Genomic DNA, 25025 nt, shown 5'->3' with positions numbered 1-25025 from the left:
TCCCCAAATGAACAATGCCTTCAAATAAACCTGCTGGAACTCAGAGCAATAAAGAACTCAGTACTTACGTTCCAGTCATGGATACGGAACAAATCAGAGATGATTCACGGGCCACCAGGTAGCAACGTTCTATATAAACAAGGAGGATCAAATTCCTTGACTCTTTGCAAGGAAGCAATTCAGATATTAGAATGGGCGGAGGACAACAGAGTTTTCCTTCAGGCTTCCTATCTTCCAGGCCTTGCGAACACGAAAGCGGACAAACTCAGCAGAATTTTCCACCTGCATGAATGGTCACTAAAACAGTCAGAAGTGAACAAGATCTTTGCTTGCTGGGGTACTCCAAAGATGGAACTTTTTGCTTCGGAAAGCAACAGGAAAGTCAAGAAGTTTTGCTCAATTCTCCCCCGCATATACAGGTCATCTCAGGATGCTTTCCTGATACCTTGGACAAATGGCCTCCTATACGCTTTTCCACCAATCCCATTAATCTCACGCATGATCCAAAAATGTATAGCGGACACAGCGGATTTGATTCTCATTGCACCTGCTTGGCCAAGACATCCATGGTATGCTTATCTTCTTCATCTGTCAATCAGTCCACCGATTACGTTAAACGACCCCTTTCTACTTTCACAGGGGGAGGGAAATTTCACGCCCCCCATGCACTCATCTCTTCACTTGACAGCACAGAGATTGAACGGGAGGTATTAAATGAACTAAATCTCCCTTCCAATATCACAGATATTTTGATAACAGCCAGAAAGTCTTCTACCAGGTAAAATTAAGCTTTCAAATGGAGGAGGTTTTCTGCTTGGTGTAACCAACAAAGAGTAAATCCCTTTGAATGCCCTCTGCAAACACTACTGTCCTAATCTATATACCTTATCTCTAGTCTAGCAGTTACATCTATCCATGTACACCTAAGTGTGACAGCAGCTTACCACTCAATGAGAAACAGATCATCCATCTCTTTTCATCCTCTGATCTCGAAATTCTTGAAGGGTTTAAATCATATACATCCACCTATTCAGAAACATCCAGTTCCCTGGGACGTAAATCTGGTCCTCGAAGCTTTAATGGAAGCTCCATTCGAACCCATATCGTCCTCATCGCTAAAATATCTAACCTGGAAAGTCCTCTTCTTGGTAGCCGTCACCTCGGCAAGGGAGTAAGTGAGATCCAAGCACTGGTGATCAACTTCCCTTATCTACAATTCCGCCACGACAAGGTCTTATTACAAACTCATCTTTCCTTCCTACCAAAAGTAGTCTTGTATTTTCACTTAAATGAATCAACCTCTTTACCAGTCTTTTTTCCGAAACCACACTCTGACAACTGTCAGAAATCTCTTCATACACTAGACTGTAAGAGAGCTTTGGCTTATTACAAAAACAGGACTCAGTCTATCAGACATACATCCCAATTATTTGTCTCTTTTAACCCAAATAACCCGGGACAACCAGTTTCTAGAAGAACTCTTTCAAATTGGCTTACTGCTTGATTTCAGTTCAGTTACTTTCAAAAATCTATGTCTCTGTCAAATCCAGTTAAAGTCCACCAGATAAGAGCCAGAGCCACAGCCACTTTCATAGTGCATATCCAGGGTATATCCATTCAAGACATCTACAAAGCAGCGACTTGGGTCTTCCATACACACTGTCACTTCACCTTACTGCCTAGACCAGCAATCTGCAGACAATGCACCGGGATCAGCAATTCTACAAAAATTTCTAATGGCTGCCCACAATGCACAGGTTGCTATTCAGATATCAGGAACTTACACAAAAAGCAACCTATGTGCTTGGGATTCCCATGCTGCATGGCTAAATGACCTGCTTATCAACAGAAAAAAACAAGTTTGCTTACTGTAAACGGTGTTTTCCATAGATAGCAGGGAATTTAGCCATGCAATCCCCTCCACCTCCCTGGACAGCCATTTCTTTCAACACCTACACTCACGGCTAGTTTCAAAACCAACTTGAGTAGAGATGGCTCGAGGAACGCGGGAAAGCCAGCGCAGGCACATGCAAAGCTCTTCGAGCTGAGAGAGTAAAGCTCCGCCTCGTGAAATCATGGATGACGTCACCCACACTGCATGGCTAAATTCCCTGCTATCTATTGAAAACACCGTTTACGGTAAGCAAACTTGCTTTTATCTGAAAGTGTAAATAACCCATTCACATCTACTTGTTCAAGACCTCTCATGATTTTAAAGACCTCTATCATGTCCCTCCTCAGTCATCTCTTCTCCAAGCTGAACAGCCCTAACCTCTTCAGCATAGGGGAGCTGTTCCATCCCCTTTATCATTCTGATCGCCCTTCTCTGTACCTTCTCCATTGCAACTATATCTTGAGATGCGGCAACCAGAACTGTACACAGTATTCAAGGTGCAGTCTCACCATTTTATTCACCATTCCCTTTCTAGTAATTCCCAACATTGTTTGCTTTTTTGATCGCCACAGCACACTGAACCGATTTCAATGTATTATCCACTATGATGCCTATTTCTTTTCCTGGGTGGTAGCTCCTAATATGGAACCTAACATCATTTAACTCCATTAAAAAGGTAAAACACGGGCCCTGAAGCCAAGAATACATGTGATCCTCAAGCTGCAGAGCGTCCATAGCATCCCCAGACAGAGTAACAGAAGGGTGAGAAGCCAGAGAGAGGGGAAGCATGTAAAATGTGTCCAGCTGTCTCACCAGTTAAAGGGAGACCCAACAATGACAGTATATGCACAATTTGGGCATGCAGATTTAGGTTGTCAAGAAAAGATGGGGAAGAAGAGAAAATAAAGGCAGAAGAAAGGAAAAAAACAGACAAGAGGGAACAACAATCTGAACTAGAGAACAAATTCTCAGATATCCTGGATTCATAAACAAGGTTGAGGACTGCTTTTCCCTTTTCTGCAACAATCTGCAGGGATGTGAAAGCAGATCTAGGCAGGCGGGTTCATTTTAGAGGGAAAATATAACTTCTTTGGAGTATGTCTATGAGGCACGGGAGGAGATTCTTGACTTCTGGTAATATAGGGCCCCGGGTTTCTATTTCAAGTAAAAAGGACACAATAAAAGGAATAGAAAAAAATCCTACAGTGGTTTTGTCATAAGTTTTCTCTTGCACAATCTTTTCTCTTCATAAATTGCAGGAAATTAAATCCCTGGGCAAAAAATGTGTTATTTCAAAACTGAACCACCAAACTGACTTGAGTGTTTTGTTTTTTTTTAATTATTATTAAATGCACTTTTTCCTGAAATTTAAAGCTGGCCCATAATTTTCTAACATTATTCTCTTTGAGGGTCTATATATTTTTCTATAAGCACCTTATTTGCTAAATCCCTAATGGTCAAGTTGTATATATATACCTCCTGGTGCATTTCAGGACTGGGACGGTACAGTGGGACACTACTCACTCTTGTAAGAATTTCTCAGAGTCTACAGTATCCGCAGTCCTCACGTTGCAGGACAAGCGTTCCCCCAATTTATCAGGGCTCCTGCCACCGTTTGCCTGAGGGGGTCCATCAGAACCCAAACTGGAAGAGAGCTGCGATGAACTGCTGGTGTCCAGGCTCAGCGTGGAGCAGCTGAGTTTGCTCCTGCACCTATCGTCCTGTAAGATGTTGGCCTGGGGCTCCACTTCATCCGATCCAGAGGACTGGGAAACTGAGTCCCAGGAGTCCTTGCAGGGCTCCAAAAACTCAGAGCTGGGACACAGGCCGGAAAGGGAAAGTGGAGAGACTGTCCACTCGTTCAACACAGCTGATTTGTAGGAGAGTTCGAAGGACAGGGAGGATAAGCCCTGCAGGTAGCTCAGGACCACTTCGCATTCTTCCGGATCGATCAGCAGCGCCTCTGGCTGGTAATACTCTGAGAGCCAGAACCTCTCTCGCAGCAGAGAGATGAAATAACACTCCATCAGGCAGTCATTCAGGGCCAGCCTGAGCCAGGCACGGCAGCGGCCTACGTCCGTGTGAATAAAAGTTAGGCGCTCCAGTTCTGTAATCACATCTCTGTTAAAGAGAATAGAGGGGTGTTAAAGGATTCACTGCAGTACAGAAATAGTTCAACATGTATCAGAAGTGCATTAAGATGTACCTGGTTTGGGTTTAGGAGGGCCAGAGGACAGCATCGTCCAACAGAAACCCCCCATGGGCAGATTAGAAGGCACCACTTGCATGCCAGCTAGAGAACTGCTGCGGTGACCCCTGGGTTGAGAAGATAAAACCTGGAGGTTCTGGGGGAGGACCAGTGGCTCAAAGGCAGTGCTGTGCAGTGCCAAGCAGAAAACCTAAGTTCAATTTTGGGGCAAGGGCCGTGTTTCCCCGGGCTTGCTGGGGATGCTGTGGTGGTATTCACAGCCCCCAGGGAAGGGAGTGTCAGCAATGGCTCAAAAGTGGTATCCTAGTGGCAAGATTTGGAGATCCACATTACCACTCTCCAGAGGAAGTGGCAGTCTATGGCCCCAGCAGGGGAGCATGATGTAATAGGCTGGGCAAATTGGGAGGTGATAGAAGGTTAGAAAAAAAATCCGGGTAGTTGCGAATAAAGGCTATTAATCCCATCCCTGGCTTTTTTCTCTCTTTTATTCTGATTTAGCTCACGCCTTTTCATCGATAGCTCAAAGCACAGGAGGAGGAGGAAACTGGGGGGCCAAAACCTATCAAAGAACAAGCAAGAAAACAAAAAAACATAACCTGGCGGCTGTGAATAAGCCTAGGGTTATGTAAAATCCTTTCTGAAGCGCCGTGAAGGTAGTGAACAGTGAGGTTCTGCAGCACCACAGAAACCACTACAGCACGGTCAGCTCGCACTTATGTTACTCCTCACTGGACACCACCCAACCTCTGCGGCAGACATCGAAGTACAACCCTGCCCTCAGTGCCTGTGCCCTGGGTCACAGCAGGATGGCAAGACGAGGACTCGAGCTTCCTACGGAGGCTCTTCCAGGGCAGCTGAGAATAAGTCTCCTGCAAGAAGCCCTCAGAATACAGAGGATGGAAGATTTTTCTTCTTTAAAGGAAGGCAACATATGGGATCTATTACCTTTCCTAGGCCATCACCTTTAGCTACTTTGCTGGTTTGCTTGCAACAGAACTTTACTTTCATTTAAAAAGTTTAGCGCTGTGAGTAGGCTCCTCATTCATGGAGAGGACTGCAAAACGTTAGAGCTGCTCTCAGAAAGAGTGAAACTCAGTACAAGCCTCGAGAGGTGAACTGCACTGACCTGTGAGTGATGCTCTTCAGCAAGCTCCAGAAGACTGGCTGGGGGAAGGGGCTCCGGCCGCTTATCTTCCGGCCTCGTCCTCCTGCCTCGCTTTTTATATGCTTTGCCCTCAGCCCGTGCAAGAATACGGCTTCCAGGGCGCAGCAGAGGGCATTGGCATCACCGTCATCGCTGGTGATGATGGCATCGGAGGTAATGTACCGGATCTGGAGGGCCTTCAGGGAACCGGCCAGCTTCCTCTTTATCCACTAGTGACAGAGACAAGGATTATACATGGAAACAAACAGATATGGACAGGCTGCCCAATGAGCTTCCTGGTATAAAGCCGTAGACTAGGAGCAGCTCAGCAATATAACACACCAACCAACCAACCAAAAGATCTCCACTCGTGGGTTTAACCCTTAAAACAAGAAAGAATGAAATCTTTAACCCCTTAAATGAACTTATATGTGAAGTTCTGCTTTGTGTACTCTCTTCTCAAAATATATGAGAGATGGAGGGTGGTAGATTCATATATTTAGTGATCAAGGTACCAGCCTGGTTACCTAGTAGTCTATGGATTATAATCATTAACTGACCACCCTTATTTAATAGCTGCAATTTCACAAACTAAATTTTTAAAAAATATGTTTGTATATATTATGTGCACCATATGTGTCTCCTAAAATCAAATCAATATATTGTTTAATACATTGCCATACCAGTATCTTCAAATCACCTATATTCTTTTTCACTCACACTAGCTCTTATATGTCTTTACTTCACCCGTGATTACTTAGCTTGTTGTCACCCAACATGGCCAAGTTTCATAAATTTTCCTTCAGCAGAGGAACAGTCAAGATACTAATATCCAACAAAATTTTGTTTCATACATCAGGCGGCTCTGTTAACCTTCTTCAAAAATGGCGTAAAAGAACTGTTTTCAAACACTCCAGTTTTTATATGCTACCATGTGACTTGGAAACTACCAATCAGATGCTAAAAAAGATGTCCTCAGACTAATGATAGCCAATCAAGTTCTTCATTCAAACCCTTAGGAGATTCAGTTTGTAATGTATAAATCCAATACTGCTCTTGATAATTCAATCTTGACGGATAATGCTGCCACAGAAAGTGTGCTCAATCTGTTCTATAATAGTCCAATGTAATTGACTAAAAGTATGTTGTTTATTTAGGCAATGAGACACAATAGGAGCCGTTCTTGTTGCAGTATTTATTCGGGACCAATTTTCTAACAATTGGATTTTTATCGCTTGGCTAGTACGTCCCACATATACCTTAGGGAAGGGGCATATTAATACATAGACTACTTAGATTCACAATTAGTGCTAAGAACATGCCATACTGGGTCAGACCAAGGGTCCATCAAGCCCAGCATCCTGTGTCCAACAGTGGCCAATCCAGGCCATAAGAACCTGGCAAGTACCCAAAAACTAAGTCTATTCCATGTTACCGTTGCTAATGGCAGTGGCTATTCTCTAAGTGAACTTAATAGCAGGTAATGGACTTCTCCTCCAAGAACTTATCCAACCTTTTTTAAACACTGCTATACTAACTGCACTAACCACATCCTCTGGCAACAATTTCCAGAGTTTAATTGTGCGTTGAGTAAAAAAGAACTCTCTCAGATTAGTTTTAAATGTGCCACATGCTAACTTCATGGAGTGCCCCCTAGTCTTTCTATTATCCGAAAGAGTAAATAACCAATTCGCATCTACCCGTTCTAGACCTCTCATGATTTTAAACACCTCTATCATATCCTCCCTCAGCCGTCTCTTCTTCAAGCTGAAAAGTCCTAACCTTTTTAGTCTTTCCTCATAGGGGAGCTGTTCCATTCCCCTTATCATTTTGGTCACCCTTCTCTGTACCTTCTCCATCGCAATTATATCTTTTTTGAGATGTGGCGACCAGAATTGTACACAGTATTCAAGGTGCGGTCTCACCATTGAGCGATACAGAGGCATTATGATATTTTCCGTTTTATTCACCATTCCCTTTCTAATAATTCCCAGCATTGTTTACTTTTTTGACTGCTGCAGCACACTGAACAGACGATTTCAATGTGTTATCCACTATGATGCCTAGATCTCTTTCTTGGGTTGTAGCACCTAATATGGAACCCAACATTGTGTAACTATAGCATGGGTTATTTGTCCCTATATGCATCACCTTGCACTTATCCACATTAAATTTCATCTGCCATTTGGATGCCCAATTTTCCAGTCTCACAAGGTCTTCCTGCAATTTATCACAATCTGCTTGTGATTTAACTACTCTGAACAATTTTGTGTCATCTGCAAATTTAATTATCTCACTCGTCGTATTTCTTTCCAGATCATTTATAAATATATTGAAAAGTAAGGGTCCCAATACAGATCCCTGAGGCACTCCACTGCCCACTCCCTTCCATTGAGAAAATTGTCCATTTAATCCTACTCTCTGTTTCCTGTCTTTTAGCCAGTTTGTAATCCACGAAAGGACATCACCTCCTATCCCATGACTTTTTACTTTTCCTAGAAGCCTCTCATGAGGAACTTTGTCAAACGCCTTCTGAAAATCCAAGTATACTACATCTACCGGTTCACCTTTATCCACATGTTTATTAATTCCTTCAAACAAGTGAAGCAGATTTGTGAGGCAAGACTTGCCCTGGGTAAAGCCATGCTGACTTTGTTCCATTAAACCATGTCTTTCTATATGTTCTGTGATTTTGATGTTTAGAACACTTTCCACTATTTTTCCTGGCACTGAAGTCAGGCTAACCGGTCTGTAGTTTCCTGGATCGCCCCGGAGCCCTTTTTAAATATTGGGGTTACATTTGCTATCCTCCAGTCTTCAGGTACAATGGATGATTTTAATGATAGGTTACAAATTTTTACTAATAGGTCTGAAATTTCATTTTTTAGTTCCTTCAGAACTCTGGGGTGTATACCATCTGGTCCAGGTGATTTACTACTCTTCAGTTTGTCATTCAGGTCTACCACATCTTCTAGGTTCACCGTGATTTGATTCAGTCCATCTGAATCATTACCCATGAAAACCTTCTCCAGTACGGGTACCTCCCCAACATCCTCTTCAGTAAACACCGAAGCAAAGAAATCATCTAATCTTTCTGTGATGGCCTTATCTTCTCTAAGTGCCCCTTTAACCCCTCGATGATCTAACGGTCCAACTGACTCCCTCACAGGCTTTCTGCTTCGGATATATTTTAAAAAGTTTTTACTGTGAGTTTTTGCCTCTACGGCCAACTTCTTTTCAAATTCTCTTTTAGCTTGTCTTATCAATGTCTTACATTTAACTTGTCAACGTTTATGCTTTATCCTATTTTCTTCTGTTGGATCCTTCTTCCAATTTTTGAATGAAGATCTTTTGGCTAAAATAGCTTCTTTCACCTCCCCTTTTAACCATGCCGGTAATCGTTTTGCCTTCTTTCCACCTTTCTTAATGTATGGAATACATCTGGACTGTGCTTCTAAAATGGTATTTTTTAACAATGACCACGCCTCTTGGACATTTTTTACTCTTGTAGCTTGCTCCTTTCAGTTTTTTTCTAACAATTTTTCACATTTTATCAAGTTTAGCACGAGAGCCGTGGATTTGCACACTGTTCCTCTTCCAGTCATTAAATCAAATTTGATCATATTATGATCACTATTGCCAAGCGGCCCCACCACCGTTACCTCTTTCACCAAGTCCTGTGCTCCACTGAGAATTAGATCTAAAATTGCACCCTCTCTCGTCGGTTCCTGAACCAATTGCTCCATAAAGCTATCATTTATTCCATCCAGGAACTTTATCTCTCTAGCGTGTCCCGATGATACATTTACCCAGTCAATATTGGGATAATTGAAGTCTCCCATTATTACTGCACTACCAATTTGGTCAGTGGTCAGTTAATGATTATAATCCATAGACTACCAGGTAACCAGGCTGGTACCTTGATCACTAAATATATGAATCTACCACCCTCCATCTCTCATAAATTTTGAGAAGAGAGTACACAAAGCAGTACTTCACATATAAGTTCATTTAAGGGGGTTAAAGATTTCATTCTTTCTTAAACTAAGAGTGGCCATCTCCAATCCTCAAGAGCTACCATCAAGCCTGGTTTTCAGGATACCCACAATGAATATGCATGAGAGAGATTTGCATACAATAGGGGCAGTGCATGCATATTCATGGAGGATATCCCGAAAACCAGGTCCGTTGGTGGGTCTCTAGGACTGAAATTGGCTGCCCCTGCCATAGACTCAGCTGATCTCAAAACTATTTTAGAGTCTAAAAATCAACTCGTTTTCCAACCTTTCTGGTGTGCCTAGGTATTTTTATTTTATTCGTTATTTGCTTTCCTTTCATGCTTTTTTCCATTTCAGTTTTCAGCTTTCCATTGTATTCAGAATATTTTATTCACACCTTACACCAGAAGTGCTCAAGGCATGGTATCCTGCAGCCTCTCAGCCTTCTGTCTCACAGATCCACGCCCCACTCCCTGGGGCCGATGCAATACAGTGTGCTCAGCCTAGCGCACAGCTTGAGGCGCAGTTGGATGTGCGTTTTGGACGCGCTAGAGCAACTCCCGATGCAGTACTGGGATTAACACATCCAAGACACGCATTCAAAGAAGCGCCTAGCTAATAGGGCTCATCACATGTAAATACCAAGAAGATGAGGCTATTAGCTATTACCCCCGAAGCAAAAAATCACCGTGTGCCCAATGCGCACTTTTTAACACGGAGCAGGCATAAAGTCTTGCTGTGTGTCAAAGGCTCAAGAGCAAAAAATACTGCTTTTCTGTGGCTCCTCCTGCTTAGCATTGTCATGATGACAAGTAGGAGGAACTGCAGAAAGCAGCAGCATACAAAATTAGAAAGGCTTGCCTGAAAACAAAAAAAATTTCTGGGCATACAATGTACACCCACAATATACCCACTCCAGGCCGTGTACCTAAATTGTGCTGGTCAATTAGGTGCCACGGGAAAAAATGGACGCTCATATTGAGCCACGTCTCCTGGGCGCCTGATGCCAAGGAAGTGCTAGGGACGCACAATTTCTCTGGCGTGTCGTTTTTAACGTGGCAATTCGTTAGCATATTGCATCGCGTGCCCAGGATAGGTGGATAGGCGCACATTAAGGATCAGGCTCTCAATACGAGCACCCCTTTTTAGCGCATTTATATTTCATCGGCCTCCCTGTCTTTCCTCTCATGCACCCTCACCACCCACCACTCCCCTGCCACCCCGCCTCCAGTCCTCTACCCTGCCTTTTTTTTTGGCCGATTTCCAGTCCCTCTCTTCCCCATCACTCGTCCCTTTATCACCCTCCTCCCTCTTTCCATACCTCCATTCTACCTCTTCCCACCACACCCTCTTTCTCTCTCCCTCCAGGCATTTCATGTCTTTCCCCCCTCCCCACTGGTCAGGCAGAAAGTCTTCCACCACTCTGCCCCATCCTCGCTGCCCAAGCCAAACTCGTAGTTTCACCACGTGGAATAACAGTCCTGGACGGCGGGAAACACTGCCCCCCTCTCCTCCTGCTGCTGCTTGAGAGACTTGAGGGAACTAGTGAGAGGAGGCGTGCTCCCAGCAGGGAGGCAAAGTTACACAGCATTTTACTTTTTTTTTTCTTAGCCAAGATAAAATAAGAGTTTGATATTTTTTCTCTCCCTTACTTGGTCTCCGCTAGGTGTACAGCAATCAAGGAAAAAATCTTAATGATTTTATTTAACTGCCTGTGGAATTATTGAAAAATAGAGATGACTAATTACCAAGTAAGGAGAAGGAGAAAATGATATCATTCATGGAACAACGAGACACAATCTACTACTTTGCGAGTCAGCCACAATAAAATATTAGGCTTCAAACGACGACATTTAAACAAGTTTCAGCAGCAATATTCTCGCCTCGCTAGAGGACGTCTGCAGCCATCCTTCCTCCTCCTCACCTGCTTCACTTCTCTGGGGTCCAACCCGTTTTCACACGTCTGGGTAGACAGCATTTCACCTCCTATGGCTGCCTCACTGCTCGATTACATGACACCTAGAAGGACCACAGAAAAAAAAAGCGCATGTAAACCGGTTCTGAACCACCCACTAGAAGCTGGCACGTTACAAGATGTAAAAGCCACGTGTCGCCCTTGGGACCAAATGGTTTGTCCAAAATTTAAAGGTGTTCTTAAAAAGAGCTCTTGTCTTCTCAATAGACGCAACTCATGCATGCACACGGGTGGACTGCTGCCTTCTGGCATTGGACTGTACCTCCTCCCACCTTGTCTGATCAGTTTTTCAATGTTTTTGGTAATAAATGCTTCCTCTACTTCTCCATCCTTCATGGCTGGTGGTCCCTCGGGTCTGCTGCTTTTCTGTTTTCTAATCCTGGGGGAATTCTGCACTATTGCGGAAAGCAGGATTTGTGCAGAATTCCCCCTTCCCCTTGCAGATTCCAGGCTACACCACCGTTCTGAGCGTTATCACAGCTGGGATCATGGCAATAAATATTTACTCCTCGAGCCTTGCCAGAAGAGGAAGAGCATGATCCCCGGAAGCATGTGGGTCGGGCTGAGGCTCACGGCAGGGAGGACCTCTGAAGATGGTATGAGAGCTGTCACCAGGGAGGAGGAGGGGGGAGAGAGTACACTGTACCAGGGAAACATGACTCTCTATATCTACCACTATAAGAGGGGCACTTTCAACAAGGCGAGCTGGGAGGGGGTGCTAGTAACATTGGTCTGCCTAAGGCACTACGGACCCTTACTAAGTCAGAAACATGTAAATGCTGGATTGCACTGAAATGCAGAATGATAATTTGCAAAATAGAAAATAGTGTTATTTTGACAAATAAATGTGCAGAATTCCCCCAGGAATAATTTTCAGTGACTTGTTCCTCTCAAGAAGTCTGGCACTACCCCTTTGCAGAAGATACACTGATCGCTATCTCTGTTTCTTCTTTATCTCCTTCCTCTTGCAAGACTTCCTGCCTCTCCTCCACAGCATCCTAGATGTGCTCAAACCATCTTTTGAGCACATCTAAAATCGAAGATGAATTTTTTTTCAACCACTAAATTCTCACAATGCCTCCCACCATTCAGATTTATTTCTACAACCCCTTCTCTTTTCTGACTCTGCAGGAAAACCCAGGCATCACTTGTTACCTCTAAGCTATTTTATTTATTTAGATTTTTATTCCTCTTTTTCAGCGCTTCAAAGTGGATTACATTCAATTGTGCAATTGTGTGCACACACACAGGTCGTGGACCCCGTACAACATGGCAAAATTTAGGGCGCCCGAGAAATCTCGACATTATTTGCAATATATCGGCTCATAACTCAGAAATCTGAACTCATAAAAAGTTACACAAAAGAAAAATTATTGCTCACATAGCCTTTCAAAAATTAGAGGTAACTGCTGGGCATCATCTTTGACTCTGCTCTTTCTTTTCTACCTCATTTCTTCAAGCATTCCTCCTCGTTTTGCTGCCATTTCTGCAATGCACATAAAACCAATGCCTGAAGCTCTCTTTGCCTTCCAACTTGATGACTGAATTCACTTTCTGCTCCCTGCAGGTCCTTCAAAATTCCACAGCTCGACTGGTCTTTCGGTTTCCCCATTCCCATCTTACATCTCTCCTTGCTGATCTGCATTGCCTTCTGGTTGTGTTCTACTGCAAGTTCAAAATCCTTGCTCCAAGGCCCAACGATGCAGCTCTGAGCAAGCACTAGAAGTACCAATGAACGCGAATACTGTAAAAAAAAAAAGCTGGCAGGGGCTTCACGCCCTCCCAGGAAGGAAGTCGAAACAGAAAAAAAACAAAACAAACATTGATCAGTCTTTTGTGTTTGATCTTTATTTAATTTCAAAGGAGAAAAATGTTTTTTTGAAAGCTCTTCCTAGCAGACTGCTCTCTCTAAGTAAATATGGGGAAACTGCTGGGCTGTTTGTCAGCAGAGCTCCATGCAAGCATCAGACTGAAACATGAAAAGGAGGAATGCAGCACAGAATGGAGTCAGGGGAGGAGGCATGGCTATAATAAAAGATTATCCTTCTTTGTCTAATTAAAAAAAGAGATCTATCTATAGATATCCTGATATCTGCAAGCTGAACAGGCCTGAGATTTTGCCAGCTGAAAATAAGAACCGTACCTTTTAGTTACTTATCTAAAGCTGGAAAGTTTTCTTGCAGTCAGCATTGTATAGATTGGAAAAGGAAGAAAAACTCATTCTTTTCTGAGCTCTCTCACTCGGGGCGAATGTTAAAAGGAGTCACGCAAGTAAAATTAGCAAATACACACATAGGTAGCTTGTACTTGCGTACATGCTATTTTATAAACATCAAAAATACGCGGATATTTTCGGTTTCATGTCACATTTAGGAGCAGTGTAAGGGGGTGCCAGAGCGGGACTAAGAACAACCTGCTAATTATCACACATAATAGATATCAGACTCCTCTGGTGTCTGCTACTGGTTGGCTGGAAGGTCTAGGGGAAGAGCTAGGAGGGTCCTGATGAACTGGACAAGGACTGGCTGAACCGGTGGAGACACCAGCAAACTGGCGATTTCAATTCTGATCACATATTTTAAAATATACTGACTTCCGTTTGTAAATCAGGGTTTTATGGAAGCATGTCTTTTTTCTGCATAAAACATACATGCATATGTTTATAAAATAGGCAGAAAAATTACCTGCTTTTCATGCATTGCAGGGATTCCCGTCTAACCAGACATGTACGTATTTTATAATCTGAGCGTTCCTGAAATGTGCGGGTTATAAAACACTATAGTGGATCTCTGCACGGCCATATATGCATGTATATGAGGGACATGTAGAGTTGTTTGAAAGTTATCCTCTCCCTCTTTCAAACTGCCTTCAGTTTTCTGGGGAAAAAAAAATCCTCAAACTGTCTGGGAAGTCATGGTAACAAATCACAATATTAACTAGCGGTAAATGTGAATAATCAGACTTTAATAACCATCATCCCCTGAAGAAAATTAGTCTCCCAAAACATGTCATTTACAGAACAATATTTTTTTTTAAATGCTAGCACATCTCTAGTTTCGGTCTCTAAGCCAGAATCACTGCTCAAAGGTTGAACAGCATCAGACTGTGAACCTTCCCTTTTAGGTTAATGAACCGAAGAGCTACATGGACTGAGACAGGTTCTGCATGCGAGCCTGCACATTTCCAAACACAGACCGCTTTCATTCACCTGACGCAGGAGACGGAGGGATCGGAAGCAGACTAGAAGCAGAGAGGTCAGAAGCTGGGCTTACAAAGGTCCGGCCATCACGCTGCTGGAGCAAGGGAGCCCCAGATTGCAGACCTCAACCAAATGCACCATTTTATTGACATCAAATCCTAAAACTCTTGCTTGTTTGCAGTAGCAATGTCATCATCCTTGCTAACATGACTACTTCTGAATCTTGCTTTGCAGCAGTGTGAGTTGGTTTGCAACAGACATAAAATGCCACATTATAGAGAGGTGAACATTTCTCAAAGGAAGATCACTCCCTTAACGACCTCACACAATCAGAGTACTTAAAGGGAGATTTCAGAACTACACAAGGTGCAAAACATTTGAAACTGAGGTAATCAAACACCGTCAACCAAGCACAAAAGGACTTAAGAACAAAATGCCTCTCTCACCTATGATAGCAGGTAGAAAAGTTCTACTGTGACATCAAACCCCCACTTTTCCCTTTCCTGAGCCACAGCGGTATAAAGCAGATAACCTATGGTCTAGCCAACGCTGTACTATTTAAATCCAGTGTAACTGTACTGTTTCTTCAGACGCCTGATGACGTACGCCTATTAAAAAAAAAAAAAAGACAGTCCCCATGAGAAGACCATGTGGTGGCCACACCAAGAACTCTTATTTTACAATGAACTGTTATGTGAATGTGTGCTCAAGAGGCTGCGTCTCCCCCCACAGCGCAGCAATGGGATCCTGCAGGCATCAGGCCCCTTTTCCTTCCTCCATCCTTCCACCCTAACCTGGGTAGAAATACGAGGTCAGAAGCGGATCAATAGCACTTTTTGGAAAATTTGAAATATTTTTTCATAAACTGACATATGAAATGCTTTTCAAGACCTGATTTCAAGGAGTATCACTCCCCACTGAAAATGCTTACTAGTAACTATGTAAAATATATATTTTTTTAGACACTCCACACTTTCACATCATTTGATGATTCAAATCACAGGCTGTCACAAGGCCAGCATGATATGCTAAATCAGCAGAAATGTCCCTTATTCTGACCCCAAAGCATCATGTGTTCCCCCAAGGTTAAATGCATGCAGCCAGCAATGTAAGGAAGACCCGCAGAGGATCTTAAAGTAAAGTTTCTTACTCAAGTGTGAAGCAGCTGCTGTACCCTTCTTCTCCTGGCAGAGCAGATGGAGAGGCAGGGAGAAAGATTTTAAAAGTCCTGCTAGGGAATTGAGTGATAAGAGTTTACTCACCTCCCTGGGATGCCTGCAGGGGGTCCCATCAGCCTCCCTTTACTTATACTGACATGGGATGGGAGGAGCTTTTAAAACCTAAACTCAAATACCTCCTCAGGCATGCAATAAGAGAAGGAACCTGAAAAAGGGGAGGATCTGATTTTGTTCCAGTTCAACTGCAGGCTGAATCAGCTCCAAAACCTTGAACTCTAAGGCAGCGGCGTTCCTCAGCTCGTCAGATTATCAATTCCCCCCCCCCCCCCCCCCCCCCCCCCCCCCCCCCGAGAATGACCGGGTACACCCTCTCTCCAAAGGAAAAGCCCAACCAACAATCAAAACACCTTCGCCAAAAGCAAGATTGTAAGCTCAATTTCTGGCAAGAAAAAAATATATATATATATTTAAATACACACACTACATTTTTTTAAATTCGGAGTCCCCAGTTCAGCAAAACAGTTCTTTTCATTATTTAATTTTGCAGATCCTTTCTGACTTGTGATTCAGACTGTGTGAGAGGGCAATGATGCACATCCCGTGTGACTGGGGTCAGAGAGGGCAAACCACACCTAGCAGGGCTTCTCATTTATCTCCTTCTTCCTTTTTCCCTGAAGAATAAATGTTACTGGGGGGTCGGGCTGTGCTCTATTACCCTTGACTCTTTCACTCCAGAAATAAAACACCATTGACAAAAAAATATAACTTTGGGGGAATTTACCAGTCTAGATACAATTATTTCTCTCTCAGGACGTCTGAAGGCAGAGTGCGTATTTTCCGCTGGACGGAAGAGAGGCGTGTTTGGGACAGGACCACAAAGTGGATTTTCAAATCTGTGTGTGTTGTTTTCAGGCCAGATGCAAAGTCCCTTGGGTTTTCTGTACCTGTGGACAATTTTCAAAGGGAAACTAAAGGACGAATTTTAAAAGAGTTACTTGGGTTAAAAGGGTCACGTACGCGAGTATCTGGGCCACACGTGAGCAATGCGTATTTTAAAAGCCTCAAATTATGCACGTATGTGTTGTGGACTAGCTAGACAGTGGACCCTTAGGCCGGCCTGCGGGAGACCTGGGGTAGTTGGACTACGGTCTCGGGGCAGTAGGCAGACCAGGCTGATGTAGACAGTAGGCTTCACCCGGAAGCTGGTACTCCCCCGAGAGGAGCCCTTGGGAGCCCAGTCGCTTGGGACTCAGGAGGTTCACCCTGGAAGCCGGTGTCCCCCCGGGAGGAGCCCGAAGGAACCCGGCCGCTGGGACTTAGGTGATCTCTGGTCCGGATCTCGAGCAGGCTGGAGCTGAAGCGGATGAAGGAGGCCTGGCAGGAACTGCGGCGGACCGAAGTCAGGCAGCATGAAACCAGGCAGGAACTGCAGCGAGCTGAAGGCAGGCAGAGCGGGACCAGGCAAGAACCTGGACAGGTGCTGAAGGAAGGCAAGAACGAAGAGGTTAGAAGTGCGAGCAAGTCACGTAGTAGACCAAGCAGGCAGGCAGGCAGGCAGGAACGGTGTGTGAGGGAGTCACGCAACTGGGCACCGCAAGGGACCCGGTTGCAAGGCGTCGTAGTGGGGTCCGCGGGGAGTTAAGTAGAACTGGTTGTCTGACGTCAGGAGCGGGGGCGGAGCGCGCTCTGGCGGGAAACGGGCTATATCAGCGCCGTGACAGCGCGCGCGCCTAAAGAGCCCAGGGAAATGATGTCTCCCCCGCGGAGACGCTCACAGAGCTGGTTCAGGCATCGAGTGGCCCAGCTGGAGCTTTGAGGTAAGGGCCGGGACGCGAGGGTCGCGGAGCGGACCGCAACAGTACGTGTGCACCCATGTAAAAAAACAACAAAAACAAACAAAACAGGGTGGAGTTGGGGCGTCTTAGGGACATTCTAGGGCAGGGCAAAATTAATGAGCGTAAATCCATATTTTAAATCTGGCAGCCATAACTGTTAGCCACTAGGGGTGTGCATTCATTTGCAACGTATTGGCAATCCGCAACGTATAGGGCCATATTTGTTGTATTCGTGGGGAAGCGAAACGTATCGCGATTCCCACGAATACAACGAATCTTCACCGAATTATTTGGCCGTCTAAAGGAGCGAATTTAAACAAAACCCCCACTCTCCTGCCCCCCCCCCCCCAAAGACTTGCCAAAACTCCCTGGTGGTCCAGCAGGGGCCCAGGAGCCATCTCCTGCACTCACGCCGTCGGCTGCCGGTATTCAAAATGGCGCCGATAGCCTTTGACCTTACTATGTCACAGGGGCAACCGGTGCCATTGGTGGGCCCCTGTCACATGGTAGGAGCACAAGATGGCACCGGCCGTCCATTGCTACGTGAGGGATGCCGGAAATGTAACTTATCAGCTTAACGTTTCTCGTGTTCCTCACACTGGGCCTGGGTCGCAGGAATAGCGTAGTGCGATGCAAGCTGAAGATAAGAAATACTTACAGTACCTGGAGTGACAAAAGGCGTAACAAATTTATTTTATTTATTTTATTTATTTTTAGATTTTTATATACCGGTGTTCCTATATGAAATAAAGATCACATCGGTTTACATTGAAACAGAACATGAAAATTGCCAAAAGGCATTACATAGAACAAGGTTATGAAACTTGGAACAGTGTACATAAGTTCAAAATTTAACAATAACGTTGTAACATTGATGACCAAAAGATAAAAAAAAAAAAAAAAAAGACTTAAACAATTAAATCAAATCAATCAATTTACATTTCATATCTGGAGGGGGAGGGAGAGAAGCCCAATTTTTTTCAAGCTGAGTAGAGGAAGAAGGATTCAGGCTGCTAGACCACTTTTGTTAATTAATCTGCTGGATTGTTTTGAACGCGGCTGCTTAAGCTACAGTCATGCGGCCACACGAGGCCGGGTAACTTTAGACCTGCTCTCTGCCATGCCTGGAAATAGCCGAATAACTCCAAGTATTGGACTTCGCCAGATATGTTATTCAGCCAACTCCTTCCCAGCCCAGAACGCGTCCCTTGCTTATTTGGCTAAATCTTAGCCTGATCATGATATCTGGCAACAAGTTGGCCAGATAAACAAAGGGAATATTGCAAATTCTCCATTTAGAGAGATCTTTTGTGAGTTATCCAGCTAAATGGCTTTGGATATTAGTCTCGCGCTCTTTTTCTCTCTTTTTCATGGAGCGGGGGGGGGGGGAAGCCACTCCCCCCTTTTTTTCACTTTTAAATTGGAGCACAGATTTTTTTTTCCTAGGCAGATTCTTCCTGCCTGTCTTTGGGACTCAGTTTGACTCTCCTCTTCCTCTGCGACTCCCAGGAGGACAGCATGAGGTAGAAACAAGTGCCGCACCGCTGTGGGAGAGGCAGAGGAGGAGGAGGAGAGTTGACCCAGCCCCGAAAACAGGCAGGTGGTTGGAGCGCTGTCAGGCTGCCACCACTGTTTGGCCCCTGGCCTTGCCTGCCTGGGTTTTACAGTGTCCAGGTACCCTTGTAATCGGACATTGTATAACAGGCTGTAAAACCGGGCTGTCTGGTCAAAAACCGGGCAGTTGGTCACCCTACTCTCTATATATAGATAGATAAAAACTATATAACTTCTGGAAATTTACCAATCCATGTTTTTATTTCTGGAGAGTGAAAAGATCGAGGGTTAGGAGAAACAGCCTGACCCCGAATATTATTTATTCTTCAGGGAAAAAAGGAAGAAGGAGATAATGAGAAGCTCTGCTGTATGGTTTGCCCTCTCTGACCCCAGTCACACGGGAGGTGCAACATTGCCCTCTCACCCAGTCTGAATCACAAGTCAGAAAAGATCTGCAAGATTAAATAACTCCTAAAGCTCTCGGCTATCCTCAGCTCCTCGCAAAATAATCCAGAACCCAACAGCTAGTTCACCGAGCTGGGTGCACCAATGCAATCTTACCCAACCCACCATTACTTTCTGTTAGCAGAGGTTTGTTGTAGGAAGGGTCGTTGGCACAAGCAGAGAGACCATTTCTAGCCTGTAAATGAGCAGTTCTGCAACCGGTAGCAGTGTCAGCAAGCAATGTCCTGACATTACAATCTCACCTGGCCATCTGCAAGGCCCCTCTATCCCTCTGTAAGATCAGCAAAGTCTGCTGTGGATATACAGGGCAACACAGTTCACTGGGCTGCTCCTGAATGTATGTTAACCACTCCCTTGCTGGGGTTTTTTTTGTTTGTTTGCTTAGATTTTTATCTATTCTCCACTGTAAGGGTGAGTCTATGACTTTTGCAGCTTTGGTTAAGAGGCTTTCAGCCAGACCCTGGTGATTTGCTTTACTGCAGTGTCCTGTGGTCAGCGCCCGAATGGCCATGTGGGAAAACCTTGGCCAAGTTATGTCCAGTCACTGGCCCAAGGGTCAGGCAGATTCTATTACAGAAAAGAGAAATCCACGGCAACAAGAAAAATACAAAACATGGTGATAAAATACTAAAGGACTCTCTATCCCATTCTACTCTATACACACAAGAGAAAATCACCCGCAAAACTTAGCTTCTTTGTGGCAGATCCATGCAATGTTACACTAAACTCTGTTAGCACGCTCTTATAAGTCGTTTCGGGCTCCCCTGCCTTTGTTTTTTAGTGAAATTTCAGGCATGCCCAGTCGCAGACTACTCATATGAAGGAGCACACAGAAGATCATTCTTCTCAAGCCAAGAGGATTTCACATTACAGAGTCAGACATCAAGTCTTCAGCTGCCACCAGTCGGGTAAAAACCAAAGAGAAGTGTGTGCTTGAAAGACAGGCCGCTTGTTGAAGCACAATTCACTTAGATTTTCTGGCATTATTATTTATTGCTGATTCTGTTCAGTCCGGAGACAGGAAGTGTCAGTTCCCATAAGCTAATTAAGAAATGTATGAAGTTGGTCCAAAAAAAAAAAAAAGGATCATCTTATATTATTTTTTGATTCCTTAGTTATTTCAACACATTCAAGTGGCCCAACACAACAATGTGCCTTCTGTTACAGCCACACTCTGCTCTTAAAAAATCTCCTTCCCAAAGTATTTCATGTTATATCGGGATCAGCCCATGTGGTGCTTTTATGGGAGATCTCACGAGGATGTAGATAGCAAAGAGCTAGGAGGGCTTATGATAGAAACATTCAAACATTTCACAGGCTTTAATGAAATACATGAAGGCTACATTTTTCATAGAAAAGGAAATGAAAGTACTACGGATGGTAGATGCCTGGAATAAGCCATCAGCAGTGGCACAAAAATCAGAGCACAGCTGTAAGGCCTGGGGGCAGAGGGGGGGCTTGAGTGTTTGCTCAGTCATAGGGATCTTCAGAGCATGAAAGAGGAGAGAATACAAGCCAACGGGGCAGGGAGGGGCAGCACAACTGCCCCAGGCTTCCAAGAAGAGTGGGGGGCAGCTGCACGGCAGGGCCATGGCTGCAAGCACATAGCTCAGCAGCCTCACTCGTCTTGGCAGCTGTTTGCATTACAAAGCTTGGTGGTAAAACATGGGATGGGGGTCGGGGCCCTAGAGGTCAGATTAAGTTTGGGACTTGTAAGCAACAAACAGAAAAAGATGGGTGCATGGGAGGCCAGAATGGCACTGGGATTTAAACCTGCTTGTGAGAGATTCAGAGGGCAGTGATGGAAACAGGAATGAGAGTCGAGTAAAAGGTTCAAAGATGAAGATAACTGATCGATTGCTCTTTATCTGCCCTCATCTTGAACTGAGAGAGACTGGTTTTCTCACCTCTACTGACCATACCTTCTGCAAAGAAATGCTCCCATACCTTAGCTCCTTGGTCTACCCCCACAGACCTCCTATCATGACCCCTTGCTCTGGCACTACCTTTGCACTCAAAAGAAAAACAATCTAGGAACAAAACCATAAAAAGCAGGGGAAGGAGGGGCGATGAGAGGCCAGTAATGAGTAGCAAATTGCCAGAAGTATGGGTATTTAGAAAATAATGGGGGCCGAACCATCATTTTTGTGGATGAAAGCCCCACACAGCGCTGATGCTGTTTCCTCATTAACAGTCCTTTGCTAAAGAAAGCCAGGAGTTAATCTGAAGAAAGAAAATACACTTGCTGGATGCAGCTTTCTAACAGGCTGGGAACAAACATCTATTGTATAAGCTTGCTTGTTATAGGAGAATTCAATAATGGCTGTAAAAATGACTGTGGGGGAACAAGGCTGCACTGTGTTAACATTAACATTTGTTATATAGGGTTTGCTTAAAAAAAAAAAAAGAAGAGCACAGAGTTGTTTTTTTTATCTGAGTGTGTGTTGTGGAAGTTACTTTAAGACAGGGCTTCCCAAACCTGTCTTGGGGACCTCACAGCCAGTCGGGTTTCCAGGATATCCACAATGAATATGCATGGGATACATCTGCATCCATGGAGACTTAGTTTATGCAAACTTACCTCCTGCATATTCATTGTGGATATCCTGAAAACCCGACTGGCTGTGGGGTCCCCAGGACAGGTTTGGGAAGCCCTGCTTTAAGTGTTCTTGAAAGCTGACAATTACATACAGACCGATGCAATATAGCACGCTCGGCCGAGCACACAGCTTTACAGGCACTTGGACGTGCATCCAACACCCCTCGTGCAATAAGGGGATCAGCGCATCCAAAACATGTGTCCAGACCAGCGCAAAGCTAATCGCGCTCATCACATGTAAATTCATGTTCAATGAGGCTATTTGCTATTACCCCTAATGCAAAAAAAAAGTGCACCCGACGCACACGTTTTTACTTTCAAAAATGAACGCCTGCCCTGGAGCAGCCTTAATTCTTCAGGAGCCCCAAAAGTTTATAGAAAGACAGGAAACTCGCCTGCCTCTCCTGTTTGCAACCTGCCCCCTGTGACAGTGTAAATAATACAACCATTCTGCCTTTGTGAAACTGTAAATCTTACAGCTGTTAACTCTCTTATTCTTCCTGCCCTTATTGTTAGCCCTTCCGGCTCAATGTTAAAAGCTATCTGTGAGAAAAAAGAACAAAAAAATTTGAAAAAATTCACGCTGAAACTAAGAAAACTGAGAGAACAGTGATGAAGAGATCCGCCCCCCTGACGACATCGCGCTCAGCGTCGAGCCTGTAAATGGCGCCACGCGACAAAGGGGCACTCCCCTTTGTGCTACCTTTATTTTAAATCCCCTTATTTTTACTCTGTTAATTAACCTTTTTCCAAGTTTTAGTTTTTCCCTTGTTAACAATTTCATTGTTATTAATGTTCAACGTATTAGACTAAGGAAACATATTTCCTGCATTTTCTGTTTTATGTAAACCGGTATGATCTGTATTTAATACAAGAATGTCAGTATATAAAAGTTAAAAATAAATAAATAAATGTATCTCTCTCACTTTGTTAAACCATTCCGTGTAATCCGATACGATGTGATAACGAACACCGGTATATAAAAAAAACTTGAAATAAATAAAATACTGCTTTTCTGTAGTTCCTCTGAAAAAAGGAGAACTGGGAAAAAAAAAAAAAAAGTGTCACTGGAGGTCAGGTTAGGAAAACGGACACTCATAAAACTGACCAGCTGACCACCACCTCTCCTGGGCGCTCGATGCCGAGGAGGCGACTGGGACGCAAAATTTTCCCTAGCTTCTCCTTATCACTGTGGCAGCCCATTTAAATATTAAATTGGGCACTCGGGAGAGGTGGGACGGCACGCGGTAAGAGAGCTCAATCATGAGTGCCTGTTTAATGTGCGCTGATTTTCCATCGGCCTGATAGTACTGGAAAACAATCAGGACCAAAGAAGCTTAGCGGTCGCTGCTGTCAAGCAGGCTGAAGGCCATTCGGTGGCCAAGAAGCACCTGCTGGGACTGACCAGTGACCGAGTTCCAAGCAATTCACGAGGCCAGCACAAGGCCTGAACCTTCCAAGGGTCAGATAAACAAGCCCTCGGAGAGCACACAGACAGCACCTCAGGCTGATTCAGCAGTCAACAACAAAAAAAAGAAATCAGGTGTGCAGGTCAAGCAGTGCAAACTACTGCTGAGCAAAGTTTACAGAGAGCACAGTCCTAACTCCCAGAAATACATAATCATGCATTTTATGAGTGGCAGATATATAAAATTCATGGTAAGGTCCCAAGTCTTCCTTTTGGATGTACAGGCAGCTTTATTCGGGAGGATATGAAATACTCACTCTCTCTTCCTCTGATATATATATATATATATATTTATTTATATATTATGTGTGTATGAAACATGTAACTTTCAAAGAGAGTTACAGGATGGTTGTGTGTGTAAAGCTGGCATCTACATCTATGTGCACACGTATATGCTATTTTGGAAACCTCACGAGTACATGCATGCTTGCAATGCGGTGTGCAAATATTAACAGGGAAAGAGGATTTAGGGGCATTTTGTGGGGTGAGGGGTTATGGAAGTATGCATGCAAGTTGCAAGGTCTAGGTTAAGTGATGGGGGAGGGGTTGAATTATTGATGCCAATTATGCGCACAAGTATTTTCACAAGCGGAGTACATGCATTTCTTCTGACCCCTGCCTCATCTCTGGGTTATTACATGCACAAATTACAATTATTACATAAGTAAAATGTGTGTGTGTACTTTTATAACTTGGGTACAGAAAGTGTGCTGTTTCTTGCATGCATACTTCTGGGGCAGTGTACGAGATATTTTATAAACTGTGTGGCTCCTGCTGTATCTTTAGACACACTGACTTACACATGCATGTGCTCACTTGCATACAGTACCGAGAACTACCCTCATGTTGTTTGTTAACAAAAGGTTCAAAATAAAACAAAGCAATCCTCTTTTTACTTTCGAACTAGAGGAACGCAGAAGGGTGGCCAGGAAAACAAGACAGGACCATCTTATATAGATCAAAATATTAACTTGCCTAGTTCTTGGGTCTACTGTGGGGCTTCTCAATGTCTGGGCACTGAAAATTCAGGGGAGGTACCTATGGCACGGGCGAACTCATGGAAGTCAGCATCTGTGGCCCGGGCTCTCGGCAGAGGAGATAAAGACGTCAATGGGAGAAGGAGCTGGTGACATCCACAGGTCTGTGCAAGCTGACGTGGCCAAGGCAGGTGAACAGGGGAAGCAGAGATATCGGTACCCAAAGAGGAGGCCATGTCAGCTGCCTGTGCCACCAAAGAGAGAGCTGTGTTGAGGGGCCTTTTCCTCTTGCTTTGGTCTCTAGATGATTCATACACAGAGATTTTTTGTGCAAAATTCCTTGAGCTACATCTTGCTAATCTGAAAGTACCTTGTCACAGTTCTTTTTGGCCCTTCTCTTTCAGGAGCAATTAAAAAAAACCCAAAAAAACCCCACAAGAAACCATAAGGTGGGCAGAAGTCATCATCCACCATGCCCCATGGCTTTTAGCAAGACCCCGGGCAGACACGGTCGAGGAAACAGCGAGTCA

At 44.2% G+C, this 25025-nt stretch overlaps 1 protein-coding gene across 2 annotated transcripts in view; it reads right to left on the bottom strand.

The window, feature by feature from the left end:
- Window positions 1-25025, bottom strand: part of PLEKHM1 (pleckstrin homology and RUN domain containing M1) — a 62983-nt gene that overhangs the window by 25760 nt on the left and 12198 nt on the right. For both annotated transcript variants that reach the window (XM_029572955.1, XM_029572956.1), the window contains exons 2-4: window positions 11170-11264; window positions 5230-5477; window positions 3419-4015 (exon numbers count right to left, since the gene is read on the bottom strand). In XM_029572955.1, coding sequence (XP_029428815.1) covers window positions 3419-4015; window positions 5230-5477; window positions 11170-11223 — 899 coding nt within the window. In that variant the 5' untranslated portion in view covers window positions 11224-11264. The remainder of the gene's footprint in view (window positions 1-3418; window positions 4016-5229; window positions 5478-11169; window positions 11265-25025) is intronic.

The sequence above is a fragment of the Rhinatrema bivittatum genome, chromosome 12, assembly GCF_901001135.1.
Source record: "Rhinatrema bivittatum chromosome 12, aRhiBiv1.1, whole genome shotgun sequence".
Lineage (NCBI taxonomy): Eukaryota > Metazoa > Chordata > Amphibia > Gymnophiona > Rhinatrematidae > Rhinatrema > Rhinatrema bivittatum.
Note: the sequence above shows the minus strand (reverse complement) of the source record. Positions and strands in the feature narration are given on the sequence as shown.